Source organism: Terrapene carolina, unplaced genomic scaffold (assembly GCF_002925995.2).
Source record: "Terrapene carolina triunguis isolate 2854851 unplaced genomic scaffold, T_m_triunguis-2.0 Scaffold62, whole genome shotgun sequence".
Lineage (NCBI taxonomy): Eukaryota > Metazoa > Chordata > Testudines > Emydidae > Terrapene > Terrapene triunguis.
The window spans coordinates 59,353,684-59,372,020 of record NW_020664413.1 but is presented as its reverse complement, the minus strand read 5'-3'; the positions used below and the strand labels follow the sequence as shown (position 1 = coordinate 59,372,020).

At 43.9% G+C, this 18,337-nt stretch overlaps 2 protein-coding genes and 2 non-coding genes across 5 annotated transcripts in view; 1 reads left to right on the top strand and 3 right to left on the bottom strand.

Moving 5' to 3' along the window:
• Positions 1-4,086: 4,086 nt before the first annotated feature.
• Positions 4,087-10,823, bottom strand: EEF1B2 (eukaryotic translation elongation factor 1 beta 2). Its single transcript, XM_026647686.2, has 6 exons — positions 10,683-10,823; positions 9,856-9,978; positions 7,527-7,650; positions 6,464-6,530; positions 5,094-5,219; positions 4,087-4,278 (listed from the first exon to the last, which is right to left on the bottom strand). Exons 1-6 carry the CDS (start codon positions 10,760-10,762, stop codon positions 4,124-4,126), a joined length of 675 nt encoding a protein of 224 aa, XP_026503471.1. The 5' UTR covers positions 10,763-10,823; the 3' UTR covers positions 4,087-4,123.
• Positions 5,910-6,043, bottom strand: LOC112111218. The gene has a single exon (XR_002908470.1). It is a non-coding gene; the product is annotated as a small nucleolar RNA SNORA41 (small nucleolar RNA).
• On the bottom strand, positions 6,597-6,677 carry LOC112111214. The gene has a single exon (XR_002908469.1). It is a non-coding gene; the product is annotated as a small nucleolar RNA SNORD51 (small nucleolar RNA).
• Positions 10,824-11,275: 452 nt separating the features above from the next.
• Positions 11,276-18,337, top strand: part of NDUFS1 (NADH:ubiquinone oxidoreductase core subunit S1) — a 29,868-nt gene continuing 22,806 nt past the window's right edge. The window contains exons 1-2 of one of the 2 annotated variants that reach the window (XM_024206326.2): positions 11,279-11,382; positions 16,671-16,729. In XM_024206326.2, the coding sequence (XP_024062094.1) occupies positions 16,710-16,729 (20 nt within the window). In that variant the 5' untranslated portion in view covers positions 11,279-11,382; positions 16,671-16,709. Of the gene's footprint in view, positions 11,383-16,670; positions 16,730-18,337 lie in introns of both variants that reach the window. The other variant, XM_024206317.3, reaches the window with a different exon arrangement.

Genomic DNA, 18,337 nt, shown 5'->3' with positions numbered 1-18,337 from the left:
TCTAAACAAAACCAAGGAAGACACAGGCTCTCTGTTTCCTGAGGACAGTGAGATGGATGCTAATGGAGTCTGTACGCTGATCAAAATGACAGATGCTTACTCAAGTCACTGACTATGGAAAAATGGCTCCACCGGGCAGCTGCTGCTCCTGCCATCTCAGCAGCTATACAAGCCAGTGCAGGATGAACTGTCCTGAGAAGGGAAAGCGGCTGTGTGATTGGAAAGCCAGCCTGAGATGAAAGGAGAACTATTGACAGATGTCTGGATAAGTAGAAGAACAGTCCTCTCATCTGATCAGCTGCTCTGACATTCCTAAGCAGTCTGTGAGGTTTAGTACTTGGATTAGTTTGTGGCTGTTTCTTTTGCTGATATTATATGTGATTTTTCAATAAAGGGAAGCTGTATAGTAACCACTGGATTATGACCTCTCTCATGACAGTTTTTACCTTTTAAATTTTTGTAAGCCTGACCCCATCTCCCTTTCCACTATTCCCGGTTCTGTTACACCCAGAATTTACTGTGCCTTTCACTGATCCTTCTGGATCAGTGTGTTAAGAGCAGACATTCTTCTCTTCCTTAGGCTGGGAGAGGGATCTTCATTCTCCAAGGCAAGGCCTGAACAATACAGCAGGAGCCTCTGTCTCCTGATTAGACCTGTGTGAATAACTGATTTGTTTGCTATCAGGTTTCTCCCCCCATCCCCAAATGTACTTTTTTGTAAAACACTTTGATTTGCTGAAAATTTTGAAAATTTTTTTTGAAGGTGTGTAAAAATGAAATTGAAGGAAATTTCTAGTCATTTAGAATCAAAATGTGCACTGTTTAAATGTTTGAGGGACTTTTTTTTTTCAACTGGAGCAAGTTAGTGAATTTGACACATTCATAATGGTTTGGTTAACGTAGGAATCTTCCCCCCCCCCCCAAACAGTGTTGGTCAAAAAACTGCCCAGCTCTACTTGAGGCACCTTGCACTGGAGAAAGAGGAAGGAGCTTGCCCTGAGGTAGATTAGAACATTAAACAAACTGGTAGGGGGGAAAAAGGAGCAGCAATTTAGGGTGGTTTGAGAAGGAAGGGGTAGCAGCACTCCCTGGTGCATGGAGATGGAAGCAGCTGAAGCACTGCTCTCAGGCAGACAGAATGGTCACAAGTGCTGCAACTACTCTGTGGAACCAAGAGGGCTAATTTCAGTTTTAGGGGTAGAAGACTCCACAATAATCCAGATTTTGATGTTACTATGGAATTCTAATACACAGCCCCATCATGAAAGAAGAATTGAGGGTTGCTCAGCACCTTGCATTTATTCCAACTGAGGGTACAAGCTGGCCCAGGAATTTATTAAAGATTGGCTATTGACTTACTTTGAGAAGTAACTTCCTTCATCTTTGGAATTCGTGACTAAGAAATATACCACTTCAAACAAAAGTTCAGAAAACTAATCAAACTGTGGTTAACTGGCTTTTCCCAGCTCTATATATATGTTATGTTATGGCAGGATTATAGAATATTACTTCCCTGATTATTCCTTAATGTTTACTCCTGTCCAATACCAACTGAAAAACATGCCCAGAACCCATTCTTTTACATAAGTCTCAATTCAGCAATATTTTCAGAGATTTCATAAAAATCTCCAGTACTTCTGCAGGAGCACTGTCAGTATTAAAACAGCACCAATCCACCAACAGTGCAGACTGACACTGCAGGTGGCTGGCTGGCATAATTATTTATCTCCTGAAGTGTTACAATCTGCAAGTCACTCTTAACTGCACAGATCTATACTTTCAAGAAAACTGTTCAAAGGTCTAAGTAAAAGTAGTTTTTGAACAGCTGAAGTATTTTTGATAATAAAAGCAAGAGTATTGCAGATAGAAGATCTACTGTCCCTGGTCATCTAAACAGTGCCCCTGCCAGGCATTGTAATTATTTTTGCCCAGTCTCCCTCATGTTTCACAGCACCTGTGAGGATCTTTAAAAAAAAGTTTGACAGGAACTACCAGGTGGAACATTAAGAAAACAAGGGCAGAGTCAGCATTAGATGTTTTTATACTAGTTCTTCCTTATTGGAATTAAAAGATTTTGTTAAGGTGGGGGTGGGAAGGCCTGTGATATGGTTTTATTTAATCATTTGTTGGGACATAGGGCATCCTTTATGGAGGATAACAAAATAAATCAAAGCATTTGCAACCTTTTTCCTGTACAACAGCCTTTTGAACAAACAGAGCAACAAGTCCTGCCACCCCAGATAAGCACCATGTTTCCAATAGAACTAGCAGAAGTGAAATGGTGAAGATTTTAAAGTAAAATGTCAGATTTCCACATTAAACCTACCCCAGTTGCAATGAATGACATTACACTATTGTGCTACTGTTTCAGCCTCCAGGCAACTCAGTGCTTCACATTACCTAGCACAACAAAAGGGACTAGAAATTTCATTAATTGAAGACTTATGAAGAAAACCCCAAACAGTCAATGTGTTGGGAAAGCATTCAGCTAGCATATTCCATCATTAGAATAAGTTCTGGGGAAAACAAACAAAAAAAACCACCCTAGGACCTCACATCTATAATGGCCAAATTCAGCCCTGTTACAAGCAAGCTAAACTCTGCTAAAGGGGTATCTGCTTATACAAGTGTTATATAGAAAACAAAAGTATGCAGTATCATTATAATTATCATGAGTGCAGTTTAACCATCCTTGGCTTTTTCAGTGTAATACTCGTGGGATATGATATTTTTCCCTTCTGAAAGAGAATGCACTGTGCCACTTAGGGCTGTGGGCTTTGACTTCAATTAAAGCACAGTTCCTGTCCAAACACATAAGTGAAACAAAATGAGGCAATATAAAGTGATTGAACTCCCTATTAACTCTTAATTATACACAAGAATTGGTTCACAAACCCAGTATTTCAGTCTACTTAGGCATTTAATTGAAAGGGATATGCTGCCCCAGTGTTCCCTCTTTGCCTCCCAACTCCATGACAAGATTTTACATATGCAGTACAAAACTGCACTGGCTTTTCATAGTCATATCACATTGCAACTTATTTGGTATCCATTATCAAACCAAGTCTGGACAGCATTTTTGCAGCTCGGATTGTATGTCCCTAGACTGGGGCGGGCAAACTTTTTGGCCTGAGGGCCGCATCAGGTTTTGGAAATCGTATGGAGGGCTGGTTAGGGGAGGGATTCATGGCATGGCCCCCAACCCCCTATCTCCTCCTCCCCATCCCGATTGCCCCATCCAACCCCTCCTCTCATTCCTGACTGCCCCTCAGAACCCCTGCCCCCATTCAACCCATTCCCCACCCTCTGACCGCCCCGATCCCCTGCCCTCTATCCAACCCCCTCCCCCAGTTCCCTGCCCCCTTACCGCATTGCCTGGAGCACCGGTGGCTGGCAGTGCTACAGCTGCGCCGCCCAGCTGGAGCCAGCCACCCCATTGCGCAGCACAGAGCACTGGGTCAGGCCGGACTCTGCAGCTGCCCTGCCCCAGGAGCTCACAGCCCACCGCCCAGAGCATTGTGCTGGCAGCGCAGTGGGCTGAGACTGCAGGGGAGGGAGAACAGCGGGGGAGGGGCTGGGGGCTAGCCTCTCGGGCCAGGAAGGAGGATCCCATGTGCCGGATGTGGCCCGTAGTTTGCTCACCCCTCAGACCCTGCCCCAAAGAGCTCACAATATTAACAATTTTAGCCAAAACACCCCTGTGAAGTAGTATTCCCATTTCACAGATGGGGAAATGGAGGTACAGGGCACAAGTAACTTGCACACAGTCAAGATTTCAAGAGAAGTTGTAGGCACAGAAATCAGATTTTCTGACTTTAACCACCAGACCACTCTTCCTCACTGGTATCTGCATTAGAATTATCTGAATTGTCTGTGTGTATTATTTACTCCTTCCAGAAGTACAAGAACCAACCCAGATTTCTGTACTGATATCCACTACCATCAATCCTGGGGTAGAGGATCTCAGTTTAATTTAGTTTTCATTTTTACTCTGCAATTCACTTCAATGGGTGAACAAAAGCTTTTTGAACTGTAATTGAGCTAGATTATTCAGGGATTTGGAATAAGCTACAATAAAGCGACCAGAAGCTTTCAAGTACTTTTATTCCAGATATAGCAGGGTTTAGATCTTGTTAAAAGCAGCTACATCCATTGATTGTACATAATCTTCAAAGGCTGTTATTCTCTCTTCCAACATATCTGTACCAACTTTATCATCTTCAACTACACACTGAATTTGAAGCTTCTTGATACCATAGCCAACTGGAACCAGCTTGGCTGTCAAGGAAAGAAATATGGTGATTAAGAGTCAATTAACCAAATACCCTATTCATCAGAGCATCACTTTAAGCATTAATTACACAATGCGAATTAGACCAGTTCAAAATACTGAATTGCATAAAACACCTGGAAACCAACAGCATACTCCATATGCACATCACCTATCAACCCCTTGGCCATTAAAAGCACAGACTCAAATGCAAGTTACTTTTGCTTAATCAAAGTGTTTGTTATGCTACTTATGGACAGTATTTTCCCATTTCAAATCTACTTTTACAAGGGAGATTTGTTTGCTGTTGTCAGAGGACCTTCAGTCCACAGGGAGGCAGAACTGGGTGAAAACAGGAAGCTATATATGGTAATATACCCACTCCTCTCCATCATTGAGAAGCTCCACCCCACAACTCAGCATGAACAATTTTGAGGTCTCTACAAGGAAGGCCAGAGATTTATTTTAAAATTAAAGTTAAAGTCTCCAGCAATTACTGCTGTATTATGTTTACCAAGGCAGACAATACATAGTAACACTGCAATCCACAACTTATTAACTTCTCAAATCAAACTAGACTAATCTACATTTTGGAACAGTGATCTAGATGTCTATTTTTAATACACCAGTGATCTATATAAAGGCTACCATGGGTCCATAATATACTAAATAATAATATCTGTATTATTTCTACATACCATGAAGTTATGCCTTGAAGTATATCTCTGCCTGCAGCATTTTTTTTTTTTTTTTTTTTTTTTTTAAACCACACTATTGTACTACCATCCCCTTGCTCTCACATTCTTGTTTATCACCTACTTACAAGATCCCCAGACTAATCCATCTGCCTGAATGCTTCGGACACACTCCTCCAATTTGGCCATGTCTGTCTCATCATCCCAGGGTTTCACATCCAGTAAGATGGATGATTTGGCAATAAGAGTTGGTTCTAAAAAAAGCAAGAAGATGGTGAGGAAGAAAAGAGAAAGCAACATGATGCAAGAATAAATTAAAATTAAGATATCCTGGACATTTCCTAGGCTATAAGGCAGGGTAGGCAATCTACATGCGAGCGGATATTCAGTGGCACTCCCACTGCCCGGGTCCTGGCCAGTCGGGGGGGCCTCTGCATTTTAATTTAATTTTAAATGAAGCTTCTTAAACATTTTAAAAATGTTTTTTACTTTACATACAACAATAGTTTAGTTATATATTATAGACTTACAGAAAGAGACCTTCTAAAAAGGTTAAAATGTATGACTGGCATGCGAAACCTTAAATTAGAGCGAATAAATGAAGACCCGGCACACCACTTCTGAAAGGTTGCCGACCCCTGCTATAAGGCATTTCATAAAAGCTGTTTGCAAACCTATACAGAATGCAGCAGGAAAAGAACAGTCAAAACAGATGAACAATAATGCTTTAATGTATGAATCTGTCAATGCAGAAGACTTTACTCTTTCCAGTCTTATGTGGAAAATCTCTTGTATAAAGATTTGTTTTGTCATAACTTTTACAAAATTTCCAGTAAATTAGTATAATGTTAAAAGACACAGGTACTTCCAACTTCTGTTATAGGAAGTCATCTGGTCATAAAGCCAAGCTTACTCAGAAATTTGCATCAAATCTAAACTTGTCATCTTGTCTGTTACATAGAAAGTCCTTTTCAGCTGATCTGAAAAGGAGCATGATACAGTGTAACGGTTTATTTCCCACAGATGGAATACTGCAACTGCTACATGTCAGAACAGTTCCAGACCAGTAACTGTGGAATCCTATATTGAAATGATTAGGTTGCAATATTAAAATAAAAGGTTGATTTCTAATCTTCCTTCCTACAGTTATGTTATCCTGATAGTGTCTAAAGTAGATGCATGTCCAGCCATTAATGGAGAGCCTAAACTTTGCATTTGTATCTTTAGAAGCAAATCCCAAACTCAAGTCACATCTCATTATTGACACAGCAGTCTCAAAGTAGTGACTGAAGTATGCTTGTGATAAAAGTGCTCTACCACAACATAGTGAGAAACTGTACTATTTCAAATGTACTTGATTGAAGCAAATCGTAACTACTCCAGCTAATAATTGGGGGGGTGTGGGAGAAAAAGATTTTTCCTGTCCACCTTTCCAATGCATATTGCAAATTAATCAAGTGCATAGGAACAGGCTATTAAAAAAAGCTACCAGACATACTTTTGGACTTCTTAGATTCATACTGAGCAAGACGCTCTTCTCTCAGTCGCTTTGATTCTTCACTTTCCTGAAAGAGAAATAAGATTCACAACAAGGCAAAGACAGACATTCTTTATCCACTATTAATAAAAGACTGGCTTTTAGTCAGGTAAAAACAAATCATCACAAGATCAGCCGAAAGATGGTGATTTGGTTTTATTCATCATGTAACCAGTCAGTTAAAAATAGGCACTTCATGCAAGCTTGCTAGAAGTTTACAAAACTCCTACCATCTTTATGTGACAAAGGCTGAGCATAGCTTGCAATACACAATACCGGAGTCTGTACATGTCATCTAAGCATTTTTTTTCCTAATACTCAAACAGAATAGGAAAACAACTTAAAATGTGATCTTTAAGTTGTTGCTTCAATAAGCCAGTTAAAAGTTTACTAGAATTTTGTAGTAAGGTTTTTTCGTTGTTTTTGTCACCTAAAAACGTTTCTGCATCCTTAGAACAAAAACATTACTAGCATGAGAATGGAATGAAAAGAAATGCTCAAATGCATGAATGGTATTAAGCACTTGGCAGACTATGGGTAAAATTTTCATGAGCATCTATGAGACAAATTTCTAAGTGCTTAAGTCATTTAGGTGACTGAAAATTTTACTCTATATTTAGTCTTGCACATGGACATTCCTGTTGATCCGATGAACATATAAAGTAGAAAGCATTTTTCAAGTTTAAACCATGTTAAAAAAAAAAAATCACTCAAGTTCCTTACAGATCAGGTCAACAGCTTACAAGACTTTCCCCCTCATTTCCTATGCAAATTTACATAAGTAAAATGCTTTCCCTTAGTTTAATTTTTACTACTGATGCCTATTACAGTAACATGTTCTTCACTACCCCATTAGTTATTTATCTCCTCACAGGTTCTTTCCTGTTTATCATGCAAAGTCAGATGCGTTTCAGGGCTGTGATAATAAATTTCTGGTGTATTTCAATCAAATTATGATCTTTTAAAAACAAAAACAAAATAAAAATTCACAAATCTATTTCTAAAAAAAAAATAATCTCAGTACCTCCTCCTCATCAGATCCAAAGAGATCAATGTCATCATCATCTTTGCTATCTGTGGTTGTACCTGTGGAGTCTTCAACATCAGCAGGACCATATTTCCCCAAAGCCTTCTTTACTCCTGGCAAACTGAAGAAATGGCAAAACAATATTAGTTTAAAATGAATATACTCCTAATTTCAGATACTAACATTTTTTGGATCAGTGAACCTACAGTAACAATTACTTGTGGTAGCAATGAAGTACACTACAGTTTCAAAAGTGAAACACCAGAACAATCCCAAAAGTGCACTCACCGCACAGCATGATAGTTAAACTGACAATTATGGTGAATCCCACGTGCATAGGCAGCTAAATGGCATACTATTTTTGTTCTTGCTAGCAGCATTTCCTACAGATACCACTTAACAGCAGCCAACCAAAATGAAGCACTTCTCTGGAATTTTGTCCATGGGTGCTTTGATAAGTTTTGCTTTTCTTTTCAATGTGCAGAGATGTTACAGAATATATCATCAGAGAAAGATTAGTGATTATTTAAACAAGTTATGATAATTAACAGTGTACTGTGTCTCATTAACAAAGTAAATTTTCCTACTTTCCACCCAAATGTTTCCTTGAAAACCTTTGCTTTTGGTGGAGGATTAATAGCCGCTCAGTAGGCATGGTGATGAGTAAAGCTAGCTTTGTCAGAGGGTAATTAATTCTGTGATTTTGGTGTTTTAGTGAGTGCTTTAAGCTATGGAGCGGTTTAAGAATTGTTTTTTCTAATACCTAACATATAACCATAAGCAGATTTGTATGTTATTTCAGAAGAACCAACAGAATCTGTTAGGGACTAAGTACTGTACTTCTGAATCCCAGACGCATCAAATAGCTCCATCTACTGCTTGAAAATATATAGACTTCAGCCTACAGTTTTCCACAGCCTCCTCATTAAGGTACAGTACCTCATTCTGTTTACCTTTAACTATGACTTTCTTTGTGCTTTCATTTTTCTAATGGTGGCTACCAAAGCCATAATAGCATGGTCTGTTATTTTAAGCTTTTATTTCTATTTGTGACTATTTGCATTTTTATTAGACGGCTATTTCTTATAAACTGCAGTGACAGAATACTAGCCTTAGTGATTACACTCTTCTATATTCACTTCTGCTTAGAATTTGGTTGGACTGGCATTAGTTAGATTTAGTTACCATATCAGAATTTTTAGCGAGCTTTGTGAAGTAAGTTTACAACTTCAGTCTAGTTCCAAGTAGAGAAACCATCACAAGTGGTATAAATCAGTGGTAGCATCAAAAAAGCCAAAGGTCAGGAGACTGAACCACTCAACTCTACAGGAGGCTCCCCCCAGAACAGGGTTGAGGCATAATGGTGAGGCAGTGTGAAGGTGCATACACCGACACTGCCTATATGCTGTACCTTTTCTAGAGAGGACTTCAGTCTCCATGGCTGTCAATACGGCAACTTTCATGATCACTAAATTCACTAAAAGAGAAAAGAATACATTTGCTTTCACATTTCCCCCTCATTTTCAGGCCTCTTTGTGGGTCACTATTTAATTTGGTTTATGCTTTCAGGATGATCATTTGAATGAAAGGTCTCCCAATATACAGTTGATCATTTTGTTTATTAGTATTCCTATCTCAAACTACACTTTGGGCAAAAAAAGAAGCTGGTGTACGTGTACAAGTTTCAAATTTAAATCTACAGGAGCCTGATTTTATGGGGAAATTGTATTGGGGTACGGTTCAAATCTAACCCAGATGGTATCAACTTTAAATTACTATTCTGATAATCTACAGGAGGTCAGTGTCATTCTAACTCCTAGAGCTCAGGGTCTACATCGGTGGTTCTCAACCTATTTACCATCGTGGGATGCATATGCAGCTCTCACCATGGGCCGCAGCTGTGTGCTGATGGGTTGACAACCACGGTCTACATAAAAGCATCACCACAAATGGTGCCTTGTTGAAGTTTAAGCAGCCATCCCAACGACTGAGTGGGCATGAAGACAGAATTAGCTTCTTGACATTTAGATCAGAAACGAGGTGCATTAGCAAGACAGTGTGGAAGGTTTACACTCCTGTCTGCACTGCACCAGTTCTATGGATAAATAAAGAGCTCCCTTGTTCAGCTATAAAGCATACACTTTTCAAAAGCAAAGAGGCTCAAACAAACTTTAAGACAAAAAGCTAGGTGAACTGCTGGCTACAATCCCAATGAAAACACAACAGACTTTGTTCAAAAAAATTGAATGGAAACTGCAAAGCTTATGGTGTTTAACTACTCTCCCATAAATATAAATTGGTGTCTGGTGCATTAAGTTCGGCATACCTTGCTTTTTGCTTTTCATATGACTTAATGTGGTTGTACCAGCGGAGAGCGTGGAACAAGTCAGCAGGAGGCGGCGTAGACACGGCTTCAAAAACGGCAATGTCAGCCTGGGAGGGCACATACCTACAGAAAAGAACACATTCAAATAGGAAAACGAATTGATTTTTGTAATGTGCCAGTCATAACAGAAGGGGTGTGTGAAATAACGTACAGCTTAACAAGTCACTTGGCTACGTCTTCTCCACAGAAGACACTCATGGCTGCTCCGAGGTTAGCCGGGCTCAAATGAGAATGGCCACACTGCACCACACTCAAACGCCCAGATCCACAGTGCCCCCGCAGCGCTGCATGGCACCCAACGGGCCGGGCCGGCTAGAGGCAACAGCAACACCACACTAGAGTGAAGGGCTTGGGGCGGGGCTGGAGCCACTACTCGAGTTACTGTCACAGCGAAGACCAGCTTTCCCTGCAGCAGGATTATAAGGGAATTACACAAACTGCAGAGGGGCCCATTCTGCTTGCAACCCCCAGCCCCTGCAGCGGCGCAGGCCGGGAACGGGGGAGCGCAGCTCGGCAGCCCGGGACCTGCCAGGCAACGGACTCAACGGCCGTTTGGAGGGGCGGGCGGGCAGGCGCGCGGCTGAGCTGCGGCCCTGGGCACGTGCGGGCCAGCGGCCCGTAACGCCCCACACGCAGGCAGGCTCGCGACACCCCGAGCCGCAGCAGTGCCCAGGGTTTAGCGGGGGAGGGGCCGTTCGTTCGCCGGGCAACGGCCGCCTCGCGGCTCCCCGCGACGCCGACTCTAGCCGCTGCCCCCCGCCGCTCACCCCTCGATGTAGCTCTTGTCGGCCAGGAAGTCGTTGAGGAGCCGGAGGCCGGCAGCGGATCTGAGGTCCCCGAAGCCCATGACGGTGGCGGCAGAGCAGCACACAGACAAACCGACCACCTCTAGCACCCACCGCAGAAAGAGAGACCCGGCTGCCTGCGCCGCGTTTATATAGAGTGCGTTGTATCCCTCCGCCACACCGCCATTGCTGTCGTGAGATTATCCCTCCGCAGGGAAGCACCTGGAAATAACCCCCCCCCCCCACACACACACACCCCACCTGGTACAGGGAGCGGCGCGGGTTGGAAATGAAAATAGAAGAACGGAATGTAGTGAACGGCTAATAATGAGGATGTTCCGCCGCGGCTAATTTTCGAAAATCGCTACCGCCGGGGAGTGAGTGACGGAAGTTGCCGAGGCCGCTAGTGACGGAAATTGCCGAAGGTGCCCCCGGAGAGTGACGGAAGTTGCCGAAGGTGCCTCCGGGAAGTGACGGACGTTGCCGAAGCCGCTAGTGACGGAAAGTGCCGAAGGTGCCTCCGGGGAGTGATGGAAGTTGCCGACTCCGAGGCCGCTAGTGACGGAAATTGCCGAGACGGCCGCCATATTAGCTGGGTGAGCGATCTCAGGAGCCTGGTTCTGGTTCAGAAGAGCAAACCGGTGCAGCGGGCGCTGCTGCTGCTCCCCCCCAGTACAAGGAGGTAACGCGCGGGGGGGGGCTTAGCACTAGTGTTCCTGCCCGGGGCGAGGCCCAGTGCTGAGGAGGGGTTAGTAGTTCCCTGCGCGGGGGGTGATTTCACCCTGTCCCCGTGGATGCCCTTCACGGGCTCCGGCTCCCTCAGTGCCGGTGGCGGCTGAGGCTTGGGGCTGAACAGGTGACCCGGCCCGTTAGGCCTCGCACTGGGGTTCGTGGCGTTAAATAAGCCAGCCCCAGACTCTTCCCCGCCTGCTGCAGCGCTGGTGTGAGCAGGTCCCCCGGGGGGCTCCCGGGGAGCCTGGGGCTGGGGGGCAGCGCCGCGGTGACCGCTCTGAGAGCCGCCGGGGGGTCCCAGAGAGGTGCTCGAGTGACACATAAAGGCAGGGTCTCCAGCGGGGCTCTGGCCGGCCGGGAGCAGAGCCCAGGTCTCTTCCTGAGAGCAGTGTCTGATCCCTAGAACTTGTGCATTCGCAGACCTGATCCAGGTCACTCGTTGTCATTGCTAAAGGGCTGTGTTTATTCCCCAGCCGCACCCGGGGTCCTTACTGGGGTATTGTGTGCTGTTGTATGTAGTAGGGCATGAGGCCGGGAGAGTGGCACTGACTGCACAAGAGTTTTGGACAATAAGTGTGTGTGTGTCCCTTTTAAAACCCCCAAAATGACAGGGTTCTGCCCCAGGTAGCTTACAGTCTAAAGCTGCAATCCTGCAAAGATTCACACCCATTCTTAACTTTACACTTATGAAAGGATCTTGTTGAGGTTACATAGATGAGCATGTGCAGAATCAGTGTGTATACTAGACATAACTCAGCAAGGGATGTCAGTAAACAAAAGAAGAGGTGGAGGCTTTGTATGGTAAGGCGAGGGTTACAACTGTGAAAGATCAAGAGATGCTTTTTTTTGTGAGGTCTTATTACAAAGAATTGATTTAATTTTAAGAAAGAGTTCTCAATGACCAAACTGAGTGAAAAGCCAAAAGTAAAACAGCATAAATGAAGAAAAGTAAATCTTGTTTTACAGTTACAATTAAACAGAGATTTAACAATCACTGGTTGTTATGGTTAATAGCACAAGGAGAAATATTAAGAATGTTATTTTAGATTATAGTTAATAGTGCTCCTTTAACCTTGTGGCTCAAGAATATAGGGATTTAGGATGAAAGATTCTCATTCTCAGGCCACGTCTACACTACAAAGTTCAGTCAATTTTATGTAAGTTGACATTGAGCCTCCGATCTAAGCAAGTCGATCTTGTGTGTCCCCACTATGCTCATTGTGCCGGCGGAGCGCATCCTCACTAGCAGGGCTTGATTCAACGCACGAAGCGCTGCACTGTTTGTAGCTATCCCACAGTGCATGTAGCCGAGTGGAATTTCGTGCTGGGCTTTCAATGCCTTATGGGACCAAAACATTTGCGTGGGTGATTATGGGAACATGGCATTAGTCTCCCTTACCTCACTTCCTCCCTGAAATCAACGGCAAACAAACCAAGCCTTTTTTGCGCCTTTTTTCGTAAACCTGGGTTACCCGTGCAGACGCCATAGCACGGTAAGCATGGACCCTGCTCAGCTGTACACGGTTGTTGTGAGCATTACAATCACCTCGCGCCTTATCCTGCAGTATTTACACAGCTGATATAGGAGCCACCCCACAGAACAATGTGACGCCACGCAAGCAGCCCTGCTAGAAACCATAGAGTGGAGCAATTCGCAGTTGCTGGCAACAGTCACGCATCACCTTGACACAGTTGAGCGCCTCTTCTGGGCCAGGGAAACAAGCACTGCCTGGTGGGACCACATCGTTATGCAGCTATGGGATGATGAGCAGTGGCTGTAGAACTTTCGAATGTGTAAGGCCACTTTCCAGGAACTGTGCTTTCCCCAGCCCTGAAGAAAAGCAATACTAAAATGAGAGCTGCTCTGACAGTGAAGAAGCAAGTGGAAATTGTTCTGTGGAAGCTTGCAACGCCAGACTGCTACTGGTCAGTGGGGAATCAATTTGGAGTGAGTGAATCTACCGTGGGATCTGTTGTGATCCAAGTTTGCAGGGCAATCAACAGACTTCTGCTAAGAAGGGTAGTGACTCTGGGCAACATGCAGGACATAGTGGATGGTTTTGTGGCGATGGGGTTCCCTAACTGCGGTGAGCCTATAGATGGAACGCATATCCCTAACTTGGCAGCACACCACCTTGCCAAAGAGTACATAAATTGAAAGGGGTTCTTCTCAATGGTGTTGCAAGCGCTGGTGGATCACGGGCCATTTCACCAACATCAACGTGGGATGGTCAGGAAAGGTGCATGATGCATGCATCTTTAGGAACACAGGTCTGTTCATAAAGCTGCAAGCAGGGACTTTCTTTCCAGACTGCAGAATAACCACTGGTGATGTTGAAATGCCAATCATGATCCGGGGATACCCAGCCTACCCCTTGCTCTCATGGCTCATGAAGCCATACACAGGCAGCCTGGACAGCAGTAAGGACAGGCTCAATCATAGGCTGAGCAAGTGCAGAATGGTGGTAAAATGTGCCTTTGGATGTTTAAAAGGCTGCTGGCATTGTTTGCTTACTAGATTAGACCTCAGTGAAAGCAGTATCCCCACTGTTATTGCTGCCTGCTCTGTGCTTCATAATATCTGTGAAACAAAAGGAGAAAAGTTTCCGACAGGGTGTGGGGTGGAGGAAGATGGCTTGGCAGCCAATTTTGAGCAGCCAGACACCAGGGCAATAAAAAGAGCACATCAAGGGGCTCTGTGTCTCCGTGAGGCTTTGAAAACCAGTTTCAGAATGATCCACGGTAATGTGACACTTATCTGTGTTGATCCTTACCAAGCTGTCCCCTTCATTGCATTTTCTCCCCTGTAAACTCCACCCCCACTAACGACAGTGTGCTGAATGAATTAGAGAGCCTTTTCTCCTCAATCCCTTAAGTTTTATTATGTACAAAAACACACATAGACAGCAAAGAAAAGTAAGATAACGTGGGGGTGGGGGGAAGAAATAAGGGCAGCTTGCTTACATTTGCACTGCAATAACAATCCAAGGTGTGGGAATGGGCACCTTCTGATCCTTCTACACTCCCCTGGTGTTGAGTGCAAGGGATACTGAAACCTCCCTCCACCGCCTCATAGGACATTTGGGGGAAAAGGATGTGGAACTTGGCGATGATGGCAGCAGGTTCAGCGTAGGCTGCAGAGGGACTCTAGCATCCAGCTGCCTTTCTTGAACCTCAACCAGACACCTCAACATGTCTGATTGCTCCCTCATAATCCACACCATCTCATCCTGCATGTCATGCTCGTGTTCCCTGCATACTCTCCTGTCCTCCCTGTCCATGTGCAGATTGTCGGACAGTGTAATCCTCCATGCTCTGAGCTCCGTCTTGTCACTCTAGGAGGCACACATTAACTCATTGAACATGTCCTCCCAAGTCGTCTTTTTCCGCCTTCTAATCTGGGAAAGTCTTTATCCCGGTGTGGAGGATGCGCCGATGGACAACGTTTCAGCTGCAAAGAATACAAAGCACAAGGGTAGCATTGACAGTGCATACATTGTTTCTGGTGCAAGGTTAATTCTTTTTATAAAAAAACACCCCTCAATGCACTTCTCTGCAAGCCACAACGTAATCACAACCGCTGGCTATTACAAGAGTCGGTTTGCTGCTCCAGCCACGGGTGAGTAAGGCCATGAGGCATGGGTGAAAGGTCTTGTGCTGAAGCTTTTGTGAAGACATCCTTGGGATCACAGGTTGGAACTTGAGAAAAGCCCCCTTTCCCCTAGCAACCTGATGGTGCTTGAGGACAGGCACCAGTGTAAAGCCCCCCCAATAGTTTGTTTTTTTTTTTTTTTTTTTACAAAAGCAGCCCTGGGTTGGGGAGGAAGGGAGACAAACAGGCACCCCCTCCCCTTAAAATGCTGGTTGCAATACATGGTGATCCCTTCCAACCACAACCACGGCACACTTGGAAAAGTGTGGTTGTATGACCCAGATTTCACTGAACGGGCGGATTACTTGTTGAATTGTTTACGGCTTAAGGTCTAGCATTGAAAACTTCCCCCGTTTCCTCTACGTGACCATATGCGATATCACTCTCCTGAGGATAACAGAGGCAGAAAGGGAGTAGATGATGCATCTGGGTACAGACCTGGTCCTTATGCTACAATGCTGTGTGCCACAATGATGCCAGAAGAGCTAATGCTGGAGTGGGACGGGAAAGTGCCCTACCGTGGTAGACAAAATAAGGCAACCCTTCCCAGAAACTTTCTACAAAAGATTGCAGAGTACCTCCATGAAAGCTTCCTAGAGCTCTCCATGGAGGATTCCAGGGCCATCCCTGTGCACATAAACAGTCTCTTTCGGAGAGCACCCTCTGTGTAGCTGGAGTGGCCACTGATACCCCTACACCTCCTTTTTGGTCAGATTAAACATTAAAAATAATAGCATATAACCCCTACAGTTTGACTGGAAATGTGTACTCACCAGAGGTGCCTTCCCTGGCATCACACTCTGCCAGCAATTGCTCCTGTGAAGGGATGGGCTCCAGGGTTAAAAACAGTTCTTGGCTGTCAGGGAGAATGGATCCTCCGCTTGCCTGCCTTGTATTCTCCTCCTCCTGCCTCATCAACAATGTCCTCCTCGTTGTTGCTCGAGGTCGCCTGGGGCTCTTGTGAAGTATCCACGGAGCGTTTTGGGGTAGTGGTGGAGTTGGCCCTTCTCCCCCATTCCCTGTGTGATTTTTGGCATAGATGTCAGTGATTCTTCTGCTGGATCAGAGCTCTGCCTGCATAGACTCTTCTCCCCACATAGCAATAAGATCCAGCACCTCCTGTGTATTCCATGCTGGACTCATTTGCAGCCTTGAGTCTCCATGATCAGCTGTGCTGATGAGCTCTCCATGGTGATCAAACAGGAAATGAAAATTCAAAAGTTCTGGGGCTTTAACAGGAGAGCAGCTGTTTCCTGTGTACCTGGCTGACGTGTAGTGGAGTTGAAAGCGCTCTCCAGAGCGGTCACAGCGGAGGCACTGTGGGACACCTCCTAGAGGCCAATTCATTCAAATTATACAACGCAGTATCTACACTATCCCCATGTCAACCCATGGATGTTGAATCAAGCGCAATGCCTCTTGCGGGGATGGAGTACAGAAGTAGACTTTACAGGCCACTTAGGTTGGCGGAAGGGACTTGGTAGTGTAGACACATACATGATTAAATCGACCTACTGCAGCTTATGTCAACTACACTTTGTAGTGTAGACCAGGCCTCAGCTTTGCATCTTTTTTCTTTGTTTCAGGTTGCAGTGTTGTGCTTTCACTTTGTAATGGGCTAGTGAATGTCTTGGACTTGCCTCAGGTATTTACACTGAAGAGGAACCTTCCAGCCTCTGAAATACTGAATTTCTATAGAGTATTAAACAAATTTTAAATAATTAGTTCTTAGATTGGTTTCTCTGAGTCCAGTCCAGTTAGTCTAGAACAGCAGGTCCATTGCCTAATTTCTTGCCCAGACTCCTCAAACCAGCAGAGACTGACAGTTTTGTGGCAGCCCAGTAAATCCATGTGGGGAGAGGGAGAGTGCCTTTCTGTGGTTTTGAGTGATCTCCAGTAGATGCTTAGAGCAAAATTTGTTGACTAGCTTCAGAGCAATTTGCACGCAGCCCACCAGCTGAAGGGGAGGGTAGCTCTGCTGTTGAAACTTTCGGGGAGTGATAAACTAGTACTCTCCAGCTTCTTCCCTTCTCATCTCCTTCCAAAATAATAGGAAGTGCTGTAGCTGTATAAGCTAATGATGCAGCTATCAAGCATTAAGTGCATAGCCTGAGACATTAAGATCTACCATATTGAAATCTAGTCCGTTTTCAAAAAAAGTTAAAAGTAGGTTGATATTCCTCCTATGACAGAGTCCCATGCTGTCTCATTCACTAAGTAAACAAGCTAAAGGAAAAAAAAATATTTTCCCGATCTCATTGCTTTACAGTAATAAGTGCTGCTTCTAACAGGACTAGATAAGACAGAAGCGCATCAAGTTGATGGTGTTTAATATTGTTTCTGAAAAATCATTAATGATTAGTAAGTAATTCATAATTTAATACTTCCTCCAACAGTCTTCTTTGATCATTTGAAAAATCATATAATTTTTCATCTGTAATCAGGCAATATTCTTTTCCAGTAGTTCCACTGTATGTGGTGATAAGGGCTTAGCATCATATCCACTCCCATGGTAAAACTCGCTGTGACTTCGTTGAGAGTAGGATTGGGCTTGCTTTCCGTTCTTATGGGGTTTTTGTGTGTGTGTGTGTGTGTGTGTATTTATATATATCACACACAGATTGCTCATTAACTTTTTTCTATTAATTGTTTATAGTAATTCTGAAGATCACACACTTCCTAATTGTAGGGTTGCTCATCATAAGCAAGCTGCTCTTAGAAAACAACTTTGAAGTGTTTTGTTGTAGGGCAGGAAAACAAAGAATACCATGGACTTGCAAATATGTGGAAAAAAGAGGAGGTCGAATATAGAACCTGCCATCAGGACAATGTCCATTTTAGTACTGCAACAGTGTTTCGTCCCCTTGGAAAAATAAAATGGGTTACATGCTAACTCTGAAATACTCTCCACTCTTGTTATCAAGTTCCTATGATCACTTGAATCTTGTCTCATAGCTTAGCTTCTGAGGGCTTGTCTACATGGTACCACAGACTGTGATGCCATGTAGCCAAGCCCTAATTTTCTTAACTCTCGTTCTTCATAAAAGAATGGACCCCATTCAACTTTCAAATTCCTTGGCTTTGGAGGATAGCTTTGTTATGAGGGTAGTGAGTCACTCCAAACTACAGACCAACTATTTTGCAGTTAGGTAATACAATGAGATGTTTATATGTATTTACAAAAAGAACAGGAGTACTTGTGGCACCTTAGAGACTAACAAATTTATTAGAGCATAAGCTTTCGTGGGCTACA